Genomic DNA, 14,728 nt, shown 5'->3' on the forward strand with positions numbered 1-14,728 from the left:
ATTGTACCTGAAACGCAAGTATTTGAGGTTCAACAGGAAGTTTAAAATCATATTCTTCCATAATAGAGCAAAGGTTGCTGCCATGGTTAGCTCCATGGACCACTTATGGACCAGATATGGCCATTCTACATCGGTTACATGAGTGGTACAAAAATAAAGTGAGATAGGCCAGAGGAAAATGACAGTTTTGTGGATCTGATGAAATCCCATTGCTCTATACCTCCCTTCTAAGAAAACTGAAAGTAATGTTTGCAGAGGAATCTAAGTGATGTAATGGATAGAGCACTGGATGTGGAGGTTCTTCTAACTTTGAATCCTGACTCCGATGATTACTAGGTGAGGAAACTTATCTGTAAAAGAGGGTGTAATAGCATCTACCCCCAGGGTTGTTGTGAGGATCCAATAGGTAACATGTATAGCCCTTTGCAAACCTTATAGTGCTATATAATTACTAGCTATTATTAGGTGAATAATAGACTTATGCTGTGTTGTCTAGGTTAAAAAAACTACAGCTAATGCTGCCTTGTTTGGATCTGACATGGAAAACTTGCTGCAATCTTTGTATGTGGAAAATAGAGCTGGATACTTCTTCACTAAGTTCTGTGAACGTTCAGAGAACAAGGTAGAAAGTGACTGTATATTTAACCTCTGAAGACTGAATCATAAGTCATTCCGTGTAAAGTAGAGGGAAAGGGAAAAATAAAAAAGAAATCTCTGTATCGGGAAAGTTATTTTTGGTGTCAAAACTTCTCCCTATTCTAGGAAGTTCTGTAATGTTACTTGACTAAAATTTAAACATCTGTATTGTAATTTTTCATGGTCTAATTCTTACATTAAAAACAACGAATAGCTGAAATGTATTTAGGTCAAGATTAATTTGTGATTGTGTAACTAATTACCAATTGAAGCTTTTAGTAGCTGGAAAATCTAGAATATGGGTCTGATTTTACTTATACTTAAATTTTCTGAGGTTTTGCCATAAACAGTGACTTATTATAGCATTATATCTTTTCAGGATTGTAAGTAGTATCGGTAGTATAGTTTAAATTTAGATCATTGAATTTTCCATGTCCTGTAATTGTAATAAATTCTTTTAAATATTTACCAAAATTAACAAAAAATTTACAAGCTTTCCCCCCAAGTTTATTTTTCCTCCAAACCTTTTCATAAACTATAATTTTACCCAAGTGAAAAATCAAAAGCATTTAACTACCTCAATTGTTAGAATAGAATTTGGTTTCAACATGGTGTAATTTTGCATGTAAAGTATTAAAATACATTCAGTTTTTGGCTTAATTCCACAAAAATGTGGTTATTCTTCAAATGTTAATTAGGATTTTTCTATTTTAATGGCCATTTAGATAAGAAGAGAACATTTTAGGAATATAACATTCTAGTGACAGTTCCACTAAATAGTTTGTCCTGTTGCCAGTATATGATAGAAGATTAAAACCATCTTAAGTTGAACCTGATTTAGGATGACCCCAAGGAACTAAACAATTACTTGCATCAGAAATTAGAACTTTTTAGAGACCTAATAATTAGGTGGTAATAATTTATGTACTTTTTCCATCTGTAGCTTTGGAAGAACAGTGCGTACTTTTGGTTTGACCTGCAGGCTTATCATCAACTATTCTACCAAGAAACACTTCAGCCTTTTAAAGTATGCAAACAGGCACAAGTAAGTAGAAAATAATATTTGTTCAGATCCCTGAAAATGGAACGGTCTGTTCAACCTCACATGAGAAATCTAGGAGTATAGGCATAAAGTCAATAGTTAAATTGTTGCTGTGAGACTACTTAAAAAGCAATCTATCATCCTATGATTGCATATGTTGGGTCTTAGTTTTATCTTTTTTATTTGTTATGTTTTATGTTTCTTCTTTGGCGCCAACTATTTTCCTTCTCTTATTTATTGCACCCCTCCACTTCATTCCACTTTTCTCCAAATTATATTTTTTCTAACTAGGTGGTCAGGATGCAGTCCAAAATGGGCTTTTTTAAAGGAATCATTAGAGTATCTAGGAGTGTGTGTTAATGGTATGACTAGAGGTGACCTTTATTGAGCTGGTAGAGAAAACTAGTTGCTGGGTCTCTGTGGTCTGTTGACTTAAAGAGGAGGTTAATGACTAATTCCTGATATATTAATAGTCTGCCTATGGTTAGCTTCTGTGTTTCAAACCATGTGAAACTGATATTGATATAACATAATATCAGAGATTTTTAAAAAATGTGTTATGACAACCCATAGACATGGGAGGAGATGAGATGAAGAGGAGATGGAGAAACAGGTCTCTTTTTCAAGTAGAAAGGGAAAAAAATTATAAATCGAATAAATTCTCCTTGTCTTTATGCCGTTTCATGTTCTTTAAAAGAGGATTTTTAAGCCTAGGCAATTAGTCATCAGCTCTATACTATTTGATTGCCTAAATAATTTTGTATATTTAGAAATAGCTCTATTCACAAGAGGGTCTCTAGGGAAATTGAACTAAAGAGAAGGGATAGCCTTTGTCACAATCTTACTGGGGTTTTGCTAAATGTTTGCAGAGATTTCCACCAGCCTAATGCTGGCCTTAAATAACTACACTTTGTAAACAGCTGACAGGGTACAGCTTTGTACTTCCTACCATGAGACTAAGGGCCTTGGCTTCTACATTGCTAAGAACTGAGACAGTGGTTTTAATCATAATATTGGATCTCTCATTTGATAGTATAGCTTCCTGTGACTGCACATCTTCACCTTTTTGCTTGTCAATCTTTAACATGTAATTCTCTACTTCCTTTCTTTTCCTTATTACCTTCCTAATCCTTTCTGCCGTGGTACCATTTGCTACTGTTACTGACTTCTTTTCTTTTTTAATTTAAAATTTTTATTGATATCTTTTGTTTTTATATCATGTTCATTTCTGAATAAATCTCTCTCCCATCCCCAACCTAGCAAGCTACCCCTTGTAAAACAAAAGAAAATAAAAAAGAAGACAGTTTTGCAAAACTAACCAACCTGTCTCCTTAGTGTGAGAGTATATTATATCTTATGTTCCACTCCCATAGCACTCCCAACCATGCAATTAAAGGGAAGGGAGTGTATTTTTTAATCTCTTTTTCAGGGTTGTTGTAGTAAAAGGAGTACCATTCACATGCCATTTGGGTAAAGGTCAGGTGGAGAAGTTTTATTATTATGACAAGCAATGGAAGGGAAAGATCAGTGCATTGATAACATTCCTTTGTCAGCCAAGTGAACCCAGAACACAATGACCTACCTATGTATAGTGTAGGATGCAGAAAAAAAGGAATATATAAGTTCAGGTCTGCAGCTGACAGTGGTGGCTGGGCATTTGCTTACTAATTCATCATTAGTCTCAAGGGAAACAGAACAAGACCCCTGTGGCCGATATAGCAGGGAAATAGCAGAAACATCAACATGAAGGTTAGGTGTAAGTGCTCGTTTTAGACTGAAATGTAGGCTAGTTTAAGGATGGAGTTACTCCTGAAAGGATAGGGAAGAGATAGGAGGGCCGTTCTTTCTTTTCCTCCACAATAAATTTATTAAGCAATTTATTAAGCAATTTTTCTTTCTCAAGTGTAGTTCTAGATGATGGAGATACAAACATAAAAGCAAAAACAGCCTGTGCCCTCAAGAATCTTATGGTATGTCCAGGAAAGACAAGATGGGAGTAATTTGGGGGGAAGGCATTAGCCACTGGAAGGATCAGTCAAGGCCGCATATAGAAGTGAGCACTTGAGCTGAGCAGGATTCTGAGAAATGGGGGGTGAGAAGAAAGCTCATTTGAGGGATGAGGGGTGGCCAGTACAAAAGCACACAGATGGGACATGAAACACCATATATGAGGAACAGCAAGACCAGTTTGATTGGACTTAATAGTAGCTATCACCAATAACTCAGAATTAGCCCTCCAGGTCCTCAGAACATGAGGTAAGAAGGGGAGCTGGTTAGTATCCCTAGCTATGGGATGACAAAAAGCACAGGTCACATACTTGGATAGGACCAGGAAAACTTCAAGGACAGTGGTAATAATAAATAAAACTTAAATGAGGGTGAGGATGTCTAAGTCAGCAGATCTTGGAAACAGGAACCAGCTCATGTCTTAGGTTGCTATAGAGAGTAGTGGGGTAGAAGGTCCTGAATGGGATGAAATCAGGCTAAACACCACAAAAAGAGGTGCTATAACTAGTTTTGTACATGTAAGTCTTTTTCCCTTTCTTTTGGATGTCTTTGGGATATGCATCCTGGACCATCTCCAGTCATCCTGATGAATATCAGGCCACTGGATCCAGATGGCTCTGGAGGAGAAAGTGAGGCTAGTGACCTTGCACAACCCTCCTTTGCTTACATCAAAGTCAACTGCAAGTCATGTCATCATTTCCCTGATGTCATGGTCCTCTTCGAGAAGGAAGGACAAACACAACAACAATCTTTGGGATATAGACCTAGTAGTGGTATTCCTGGATCAAAGGCTATGCACAGTTTTATAGCCCTTTGGACATAGTTCTAAGTTGTTCTCCAGAATGATTGGATCAGTTCACAACTTCACCAACAATGCATTAGTGTCCCAGTTTTCCCACATACCCTCCAACATTTATCATATCCTTTTTTTTTTGTCATATTAGCCAATCTGATAGGTATGAGGGTGGTACCTCAGAATTATTTTAATTTGTATTTCTCTAATCAATAGTGATTTAGAGCATTTTTTCATATAACTATAGATAACTTTAATTTCTTTGTCTGAAAACCTGCCTGTTCATATTCTTTGACCCTTTATCAATTGGGGAATGACTTGTAGTTTTATAAATTAAACTCAGTTCTCTAGTTATCTGAGAAATGAGGACTTTATCAGACATACTTGTTGCAATTTTTCCCCCCATTTTCTGCTTTCCTTTTAATTTTGGTTGCATTGGTTTTGTTTGTGCAAAACATTTTTGATTTTATATAATCAAAATTATCTATTTTACATTTTGTAATGCTCCCTATATTTTCTTTGGTCCTAAATTCTTCCCTTATCCATGGATCTGATTTTGTATCACTCCTTATGTGTAAATTATGTACCCGTTTTGACCTTATCTTGGTATACTATGTGAGATGTTGGTCTGTCTATACCTAGTTTCTGCCATACTGTTTTCCAGTTTTCCCCAAAGTTTTTGTCAAATAATGAGTTTTTGTTCCAAAAGTTGAATCTTTGGGTTCATCATATACTAGGTTACTATGATCATTTACTATAATGTACTGTGTGTTTAATATATTGCACTGATCCCACACTCTGTTTCTTAGCTAGTACTAGATTGTTTTGATAATTACCACTTTATAATACAGTTTGAAATCTGGTATGGCTAGACTACCTTCCTTTATATTTTTTTCATTGATTTCCTTGATATCTTTGGCCTTTTGTTCTTCCAGATGAATTTTGTTATTTTTTCTAGTTATATAAAATAATTCTTGGTAGTTTTATTGATATGGCTTAACTATGTTATTCTTAAGAATTACAGCTTATTTTTTTGTTGTCACCACAGCCTCAAGCTGATACAGGCAGCTGAATCTGCGTTCTTGCCATTTTTCCTCACAAACTATTTTATAAAATGGGTGTCTCTGTCACTATTGATAGAGAGTGATACCAAACCTAGGAATAAATTCCTTTACAAGTCTTCATAGTAACTATAATAGTATTTGCTTCTTTACACTAAAAAGCTTTAATTCATCCCTAATACTAGCAAAAATTAGAAATACATATTTAAAGAACAGCAATTTGACACAAGGCATGGATTACTTGTTTTGCCCTTTGTAATCACAGAATCCTAGTCAAACTACTGTTACACAGTTGGCATTACAAAAGGAAATTTAAAGGAACTAATGTTCTCAAATTGCTTCAATTTAACTATCTTTCCTTTGCTTATGCTATACGTGAGTTAGGTCTGGCTTCCGAGAGGTAAGTGCATTCCAGGGGAGATGGGACATACAGTGTCTTATGTGAGGAACAGCAAGGCCAGTTTGGTTGAATTGTAGAGAGTGGGAAGGAAAGTAATGTGTAAATAAGGCTGGAAGATAGATTTTGACTGTGGCATGAAGGGTATTAAATGCTAATCAAAAGAGTTTATGTTTTTTCTTAGAGGCAGTAGGGAGTCACTGGAAGTTTTTGAGAAGGAGGTGACACATTTAGACTCATGCCTTAGAAAAAACACTTTGGCAGTTGTGTGGAAGACACCTGAGTCAGGGAGGGCAATCACTGGTAATTTTAGAGAGCAGTCGCAGTTGAATAATGAGGTCCAAATCTAGATTTGAGAGGGTTGAGAAGTGAAAGGAGAGGAAGTGGAAGCAATGATTACAGACAGCCGCTAGGTGGTGCAACGTTTAGAGTGCTGAGCCTGGAGCCAGGAAGACATGAGTTCAGATTTTACCTCAGACGCTAAGTACATGACCCTGGGCAAGTCACTTAACTCTGTTTTCCTCAGATTCCTGATCTCTAAAATGGGGCTAATAATAGTTTATGGGGATCAGATGAGATATTTGTAAAGCACTTAGTACAGTGCCTGCACAGAGTAGGTGCTTAACAAATGCTTGTCCCTCCCCTCTCCCTTTTTCTAGGAGTTTGACTGAGAAAAGGAAAGAGATAGGAAGATGGTTAGAGGGAACAGTAATAAGAATAGCATACACATATATACACATATATATACATGCATACATATACATATACACGCACACATATATAGATACATATAGTGCTTTGAGGTCTACAAAGTGCTAGAAGTGTTATTTCAGTTGATCCTTGCAACAATGCTGTGAGGTAGGTGCTGTTATGATCCCCATTTTACAAATAAGGAAACTGAGTCAGACAGCGATCAATTAGGTGACTTGTCCTTTAGGGTCACACAACTGGTAATGTTCGGAGAAGGTGAGATAAAGCCTCTAGCACAATGATGAACCTTGGGGAGAATATGGACAAGAGTCACATGAGCAGGCAGGTAGCAATGGGTTTTACTCTGCATCATTGGGAGGAACACCTGAATACATGAGATCACAGATCCATTTGTATTTTCAGATATTAAATCTATAGTCACTTGAGCCCAGTGGACACAATTTTGTTTTGTATCTATTGCTGGAACAAGCTTTGCAGTTGTAGGAAAAAATTGTATAGAACAGTTGTCTTTCCATGTGTCCCTTATCTCCCCAGCTCCTGGTTATATTTATAGCACTGTAGAAAAAGGAAATCAGGAGAAGCAGGAGATCAAATAAGTTCTTTTTCTCTGATTTGAACACTTAGCAGTTCATCAGCTGTTTTTTCAGTGCACAAGGATGGGCTCTTCATTTTTCTACTTTCTCAGAGAAACAAGTTTTAAAATGAAAATGATACGACCAGGCTACGTATACACATCTATACCAGTTATGCATTGTCCTCAAAGTGCTTTATTATGAGGTCTAGGCTATCCTTAAATAACCACAACCATAAAGCTTATCACTAATTATGCTTGAAAAGTTTTCATGGCAACATAATGATCAGTGTTGGGAGGTCATTTGTTGATTCGCAGTCTGGTTTTTCTTTTGCTCACAATCACCCATTACTCTTAGAGTTTGCCATTTCTGCTTCCTTTATATATATACCAACTAAATATTCCAGGGTGGTCCTGACATTTTTTTTCCAAGTAGTATGAGCTAAGTGTTTTTCACTGGATTGGCATTGTATGTTCAGGTGCATGAGCAGAGCTCCTAATTGTCCAGCAGACCAGCAGCATTAAAAAACAAACTGTTTCCTAGGAGATGAATAAATATGGTTGCGGGAGATGGATGAGATTAGGATTGTGATTAAATATGTGAAGCTTTGCATCCTTCGAGGCTTTGTTACATTTTGGTTTACGTTTCATAATTAGCTTATTCCTAGAATGGCTTTTTTATCTAGACTTGGTGAGACTGTTTTTTTGTGGGTTTTTTTTTTCACTACAGTAGTTTAAGAAATAGCCTTGGATTGTTGTTCACTACAAATCATTCAGGTGTCCACAAAATTACCAGTCTCCTTTTTACCCATCCTACTTTATTATATTTGTAAAGTAACCTTCTAAGTCTGATTCATTTAATTCAATTTTTAAAACCACCACCATTTTTTAGCTTGTAAAGCAATTACTATTTGCGAGTCACTGTGGTAATAACTGGGAACACAAAGACAAAATGAAATTGGGTTCCCAGCACTTAGCACATTCCTCAGCACATAGTAAGTGCTTAATAAATACTTGTTGGCTTGACTAATCTTCCAGAGCTTTCATTTAACTGAGGGGATATGATATTTAAACAGACAAGTAGATAAACTATAATTTGAGGAGAGAAAGAGGTCACCGAAAGTCAGGCTGACCAGGAAAGGTTTCTTGTAAGAGGTAGCACCTGAGTCAAATCACGGAGGAAATTAAGGGGCAGTTGGAAAGGGAGTGCATTCTAGAGAGGAGAGAGTATTCCAGAGAAGAGATTGTTCAACAGTGTCAAATGTAGCAGTTAGGTTGAGAAGGATGGGGATTGAGAAAAGAACATTGGAAAGAAGAATCTATAATGTTACTTAAATGATGTTGGGTATCTAGGTGGTACAGTGGATACAGTGCTGGGCCTGAAGTCGGGGAAACCTGAGTTTCAAATCCAGCCTCAGACACTTACTAGTTGTGTGACCCTGGGCAAGTCACTTCACTTCTGCTTGCCTCAATTTCCCCATCTATAAAATAAGGATAATAATAGCCCCAACCTCCCAGAGTTGTTGGGAGGATCAAATGAGATAATTATTGTAAAGCACTTAGCACAGTGCCTGGCACATAAGCAAATGGTAGCTGTTGTTATTATGATACACTTTTATAGCTAAATAACTCTCATAGTCAGAATTCTCATTGGATCCTAACCGCTGGCCAATACATATCCTCCCTGAAATCTTTGTTCAGTGGATGTAGAAGCGGATGAGGTCTAGTGGAAAGAATTCTAGATTTAAAGGCAGAACACCTGGATTTGGAACCCATTTTGGTCATTTACAAGCTGCGTGATTTGGGGCAATTTGCTTTATCTCTATATCCCTGGTTTCTTCATCTTTAACAAGGAGAAAATAAGACCTGTATTGCCTCCCTCACAGGGTGTTGTTGATAGTGTTCGTGCTGAGTGCTATGAAATGTTCAAGGCCCTGGGCATGGTGAGCATTGAACAACGGTACAAAGATTGAAATAGACAATATTTTAATAGACATGATATGATTAATGTAGGACTTATTTCTGAATCAATTGCATGCAATCATATCACTGATTATAACAAAGGTCAAATTCAAAACCAAATCTTTCAAAAAGAACACAAAATCATAAAATTTGAGAATTAGAAAGGAATTCCCATTATAACAAACCTAGCAAGTGAATGGGGCAGCTAGGTGGTGCACTGGATACAGTGCTGGGCCTAGAGCCAGAAAGATTCATCTCCCTGAGTTCAAATCTAGCCTCAGATACTTCCTACCTGTGTGAGCCTGGGCAAGTCACTTAACTCTGTTTGCATCAGTTTCCTCATCTGTAAAATGAGCTAGAGAAGGAAATGGCAAGCCATTCTAATATTTTTGCCAAGAAAACCCCAAGTGGGGTCACAAAGAATCAGACACAACTGAAAAAACTGAACAACAACAGCAGAACAAGTGAATGTCCAGTCTCAGTTTAAACTCTCCAAGGAGAGGAAGCTCATCCCCGATTCCACTTTTGGACAACTATAATCATCTCATCATTAGGAAGTTTTTCCTGACATTTACTCTAATCTGCCTCTTTCCAATCTCCACCCACTCTTCTGGATTCTGTCTTCTGGTACCAAACAGAACAAATCTAATTCCTCCGCCATGTGACATGCTTGAAATACTTGAAGAGAAGATAGTCATCATTTCCTCCTGGAGTCCTTTCTTCTCCAAGCTAAACATGCCCACTTCCTTCCACCAGTTCTGATAAGGCATGAATTGAAGGCTCTTTACCAACTCCCCATCAATAAAGGAATGGCTGAACAAGTTGTAGAGTTTGGTTGTGCTAGTTGCCCTCCTCCAGCCTATCAATGTCCTTAAACTGTGGTGCTCAGAACTGAACACAATACTCTAAAATGGAGTCTAAGGTGGGCAGGGGACAATGGGACTATTACCTCCCATGTCCTAGAAGGTGTGCCTGCCTCTCTTAAAAGAACCCCAAGATCACGTTATCTTTTTGAGAGCCACATTGCACTGCTAATTACAATCCTCTGCAATCCCCGTATAGTTTTTTTCTTAAAATTTATTTTATTTTCAATTCACAGAACAAAATAAGCATTTCCATAACAATTACCATAAAAAAGATGATTGCATGTGAAACTACCAATCTACAACTTGCTATTCTCTCTAAATATACAACAAAATTATCACGTAGCTTTCTTTTGTTTCCTTTTTTTCTTCTCTACCCTCACTGCTACCCTCAAAATGGCTACCATTAGACACAATAGGTATATGAAAGTAAAATTATTCTATACATATTTCAATTTATAAGTTCTCTCTCTGGATGCAGATAGCATATTTCTTCACATGTCCTTTATTTTCCATTTGTGTATTCAAAATAGTCAAAATGACATAGTCACTCAAAGTTGTTCTTAAAACAACATTGGGGTAGCTAGATGGTGCAGTGGACAGAGCACCAGCCCTGAAGTCAGGGGGATCTGAGTTCAAATCCAGCCTCAGACACTTGATACTCACTAGCTATGTGACCCTGGAAGTCACTTAACCCCAATTGCTTCACCAAAAAACAAAACAAAACAATACTGCTGTTACTGTATACAATGTTCTCTCGGTTCTGTTCATTTTGCTCTTTAGCATTTCATTCAAGTCTTTCCATGTCTTTGTAAGATCATTGAGCTCATCATTTCTTATAACACAGTAGTATTCCATCACAGCCATACTCTACAATTTGTTCAGCCATTCCCCCATTGATGGGGAGCCCTACAATTTCCAATTCTTTGCCACTACAAAGAGAGCAGCTATAAACATCTCATTCATATTCAGTTATAATTACTATTTGTGAACTTCCCTCCATCTTATTTTTACTCACTATTTTCTTTCTCAATCTCTCTTTTTACCCTATTCCAGTTACCTTATCTTCTCTTCCCATCTCTCCAAGAGTCCCCCCAACTTCTCTCACTCCCCCAATCTCAATCCACGCACCCTTCCAAAAGTCCCTCCATCCCCTCCCCCAACCCTCCCAAATCCCAATCCACACACCCCTCTAAAAGTTCCTCCCCTGCCCCCCAGTTTTCTCATGTCTCTACATGTCCAAAAATACAGTCAGGATTTCACAAGACTTAGCATCTTCTACTCTAAAAGACTAGGTCTTGGAACATTATATTTCAAAGAGCAAAAGAGCCGAGGTTGCCTCCAAGAATAACTTATCCAGCAAAGTTGAGTATAATCCTGAATGAAAAAAAATGGGACATTTGATGAACTGAAAGACTTTTCAAGTATTTGTTCAAAAAGACCAGAATTCAAAGGAAAATTTGATATAAAAGATTCAGAAGAAACATAAGGAAAACATTAAAAACTAATTATAAGATACTTATTAATGTCAAACTGTTTACTTATATATATGAAAATGTTATCAGTATTCTTAAACTGGGTAGTTTGAAAGAAAGGTTGGGGCTGAGTTGTGTTAGGGTGATTCTAAAAAACAAAATTGGGTAGGAAAAGATAAAAGGGAGCAATTATATTATAAAAGGGCCTGAAAGGAAAAACTAATACAGAGGGGTGGAGGGCTAGTGATGTTGGAACCTTACTTTCATCTGTGTTGAAGAGGCAACAGCATGTACCTCTGGAAAGGTGTAGAAGTCTTCTGAGACTGTATAGTTTTTTGTGTTGTTTTTTTTTTAGCACAGCTGAAGTGTAATACTTTACATTTATCATTTCTCCCCCTTACTTTTTTTTGTCTTTGCCCAGGGCAAACATTTTGTAAAAAACCATTGACATTTTTTTTTCTCTGCCCCCTACCTTTCTCAGCCCCACTAGAAAAAAAAAAGCAAAATCCTTGTAACATATGCATAGTCAAGGGAAATGATTTCCCAAGTTGTCCATGTCAAAAATGTATCTCAATCTGCATATTAACTCCTTCACCTCTCTCTCAGGAAATGAGTAGCATTCTTCATCATGGGTCCTTGGTTGACCATTGTGTTGTTCAGAATTCTTCAGTCTCTTGAAGTTGCTTGTCTTTATAATGTTGTCGTAATGGTATAAATTATTCTCCTACTTCTGCTTATTTCATTTTGCGTAAATTCCTACAAATCTTCCCAAGTCTCTCTTAAATCACCTACTTTGTCATTTCCTACAGCACAATAGTATTATTCCATTATATTCATGTACCATAATTTGTTCAGCCATTTCCCACTTGATGGGTACCCCATTAGTTTCCAGATTTTTGTTGCTATAAAAAGAGCCTGTATAGATATTTTTGTGCATGTTGGTCCTTCTCCTCTTTCTTTGATTTATTTTAGGCATAGGCCTAGTATAAACGTCTCTGGGTCAAAGGGAATGCTCCATTTAATAATGTTTTGTGCATAGTTCCAAATTGCTTTCCAGAATGGCTGTACTAATTTCACAATTTCCTTTTTTGGCAACTGTATTGGTAAGCAAAATGGGCTCTTAGCACTTAGTTCAACAAGTGCCCTTGAAAAGTTTGGTTTGTTTCCTTTGAGTAATTCAGTGTATTTCATTGAGCCTTACTAGGTGCTAAGCCCCAGGCCCAAACCCCTATTAGGTGTAAAACCTATGTGGGTGTGGATTGTTAACTAAGGTGGGGCTAACTCAGGGGAGGGCCTAGTTTACAAATGAGTTTGAGTGATACGTTTGGGACATCAGAGGCTCTTAGACCACGTGGGTTTAAGTCACCTCTTTGTGACGATTTTAGGTCATGTGGGTGAGTTGCATGTGTGACTCACCCCTGACACTGAAAAAGATATAAAACCAGGGGTTGGCCTTCTCTTCTTTGGAGCTCTTTCCCACAGCAGTGGTGGCTCGAGTGACTCTGGGCCAGCCCACGTTATGAGCTCCCAGGCTGAACCTAGATGTTGGTAACTATGAATTGTATTGGGTCTGTCTGTTTGTAATTTGTTTAGGGCTCTCACTTGTGCTGGTGTGCTGACGCAGAGACTCCAGGCAGCTGTAGCTAAGGGCCCTCCAGCTTGTAACCCGGATGCTGGGACTTTGTTAAACTCTGGTAACTATGTATCAGGATTTGAATCAGACAAGGTCTGTCTGTTGATGTTTGTAATTTGTTTGTAATTTGCTCTGAAGTTCAGGATGCTGGCTTTTTCCCCTGAACTAAGTGAATGGTATTTGTATGCTGCATTAAAGTAAGCTTGTCAACCCCTTAATGTAGCTTTCCTTAGTTAAGCAGATCAAAAGAACCAGTGCTTTTGCACGTGTTGGCAGCTTTCTGGGTGCTGGCTGTTGGTGAATCTTACACCCCCACAGAAGCTGCTAGCTGGATTGTGGAAACAGCAACTTTGCCAAACTGATAGGCTAGAGGTAGAGCTTCAGAATTGCTTTAATGTCTGTTTTTCTAATTATTAGTGACCTGGAACATTTTTTTCATATGGCTATAAATGGCTTGGATTTCTTCCTGTTGAGAACTGCCTATTCATGTCATTTGACTATTTATCTATTGGGGAGTAGCTCTTATACTTATAAATTTGAATCATTTCCTTTATTTTAGAAATTAGATCTTTATCATAGAAGCTTTCCAAGTTAACTGTTATCATTCTAATCTTAACTGCACTGAATTTGCTCACGAAAAATGTAAAAAAAAAAATTCTTAGTTTGTGGACCATACAAAAGTAGGCAGCAGCAAAATTTTGGTCATGGGCTATAATTTGCTGACCCCTGCTCTAGTTGGTCAAAATATTTTAAAATCCTATCCACTATTAACTATCCCCTCCCTTCACCCCGCCTCCATAGCTGTGTGTCATCAGTAAATTTGATGCACATCCTATCTATATCTTCACCGATTAAAATGTTAAACAGCATACTGCCAAGTACAGATCCCTGAGGTACTCTACTGGAACCCTCCTGCCATGTTGACATCAGGTCACGAACAACTGTTCTTTGAATCTGAATGTCCAGCCAATCTGAATCCATCTAAATTTTTATTGTCTAATCCATATCTCCCCATTTTCTCCACATGAATAGTATGAGATTCTTTATCAAAAGCTTTATTTAAACCTAGGTTAACTATAGCTACAACATTTCTGGTATCTACTAGTTACTAATCTTCTAAAAAAAAAAAGAAATGAAGTTAGTCTAACATGTTGTCTGATTAACAGATGAAGTCATACCGCTTCTTTGTTATCACTGCTTCCTGTGTGGTTGCTTGAAAACCCTCTCTTTTAAAGATGCATAGTAGAATTTTCCCAAGAATTGAAATCAAGGTCAGTGGCCTGTGATTTACAGACTCTTCTTTTTACCTCTAAAGAAAATCAAGCCAACATTTGCCCATCCCAACCTTATGAAGCCTATGTCATTTTCCATGATCATTCAGATCATTTACAATAGCTCAGCAGTCATATCTGTCAGCTCTTTCAGTACTCAAGTGTGCCAATCAACTAGGTTCAGTCACTTCAATTTATCAAGGATGAATTATAAATGATATTATCAAAAAAAGTAAAATGAGTGTACCTTAGCAACTCACTAACTCATATGCTTGCTTTCTCACACATAAAATCTTTATTAGAGTG

The 14,728-nt window shown here is 37.4% G+C and overlaps 1 protein-coding gene across 1 annotated transcript in view; it reads left to right on the forward strand.

The window, feature by feature from the left end:
- The window catches only part of RGS22 (regulator of G protein signaling 22), a 162,682-nt gene that overhangs the window by 67,254 nt on the left and 80,700 nt on the right, over positions 1 to 14,728 (forward strand). Inside the window, 2 exon segments of the mRNA XM_036740854.1 lie at positions 497 to 622; positions 1,580 to 1,681. Of these exon segments, the coding sequence (XP_036596749.1) occupies positions 497 to 622; positions 1,580 to 1,681 (228 nt within the window).

This window comes from Trichosurus vulpecula, chromosome 1, assembly GCF_011100635.1.
Source record: "Trichosurus vulpecula isolate mTriVul1 chromosome 1, mTriVul1.pri, whole genome shotgun sequence".
Classification (NCBI taxonomy): domain Eukaryota; kingdom Metazoa; phylum Chordata; class Mammalia; order Diprotodontia; family Phalangeridae; genus Trichosurus; species Trichosurus vulpecula.